Source organism: Sphaeroforma arctica, assembly GCF_001186125.1.
Source record: "Sphaeroforma arctica JP610 unplaced genomic scaffold supercont1.10018, whole genome shotgun sequence".
Taxonomy (NCBI): Eukaryota; class Ichthyosporea; order Ichthyophonida; genus Sphaeroforma; species Sphaeroforma arctica.
In genome coordinates, this window is record NW_014030540.1 from 1 (window position 1) to 998 (window position 998).

The 998-nt window shown below is 41.1% G+C and overlaps 1 protein-coding gene across 1 annotated transcript; it reads right to left on the bottom strand.

The window, feature by feature from the left end:
- Positions 1-709: 709 nt before the first annotated feature.
- SARC_17199 (hypothetical protein) lies at positions 710-911 on the bottom strand (the record flags this gene model as incomplete). Its single annotated transcript, XM_014288704.1, has 1 exon — positions 710-911. A coding segment is annotated over one exon (202 nt), but the record flags the coding sequence as incomplete, so codon positions are not given.
- Positions 912-998: the final 87 nt, after the last annotated feature.

Consider the following 998-nt stretch of genomic DNA (forward strand, 5'->3'; position numbering starts at 1 on the left):
TTTATATATATATACATACATACATATACATACATACATGTATATATATATATATATATATATCACTAAACACGGAGACACGTACCATCACCGTCTTCCTCATTGCCAGCACCAGACTCTTCGTCCTCCCCTTTACGCCCTGCAGATGTAACGAAATAGAAAATTACGTGAGTGGCAAAGTATAGAGAAGTACCACGACTATACTTGCATGTGTAGCACACATACGGTGGTTCGACCCTAAACCCTAAGACACCGGAGCAGCATTATAACCGAAAGTAATCTGAGGCTAAGAGATGCCAATCAATATGCTCATTACTTGTGGAGGAACATATCAGTGTAGAATTCAAATTATGAGTCAAGGCACCATAAATTGGAAACATAGCATGACTTTTAACAGTACGCGTGGATGTGCTACATAGCAAGCAAAGGAGGAAGTGGTCCGAACAGTCAATCTACGAGTCTGATACAGCAAACATAACTCACACATCAAAAACAAGAGAACAAGGTTTACTATCAACATTCCCCACAGTCCACCGTTCCTTCTACTCATATACAGCTGACGCTGTAGAAACCCACACCGCGCTGGGAACGATATCTACTTGCATATGAAAACATATATATACTATACCACTACGAGCACCGTGATTGGCAAGACATACCTACGTACACAATAAAAACAGTCGGCAAGTATGCACAAAGGGCTACGTACCTTCTATTTCCCATCTGAACCTGTGATCGCTTTTTTTACTTGCCAAAGTGTTCCTGCTGACTCGACTTTCCTCGGTACCGAAGCCCATCGCCTCCATATCAGGTCCTTTGGCATCCAAGAACTTGTTCTCGACTTTAAGGGTAAAATCATTGCTCTCAGAAATCTCTTCTGGGTTCGACTCGGTAGTGACCACCTCCTGTGCCTATGAGTGAAACAAGACGATTCTGGTGGATGAGACTTAAAATAACGTGGGTTTATATCCGTACATATATATATATATATATATATA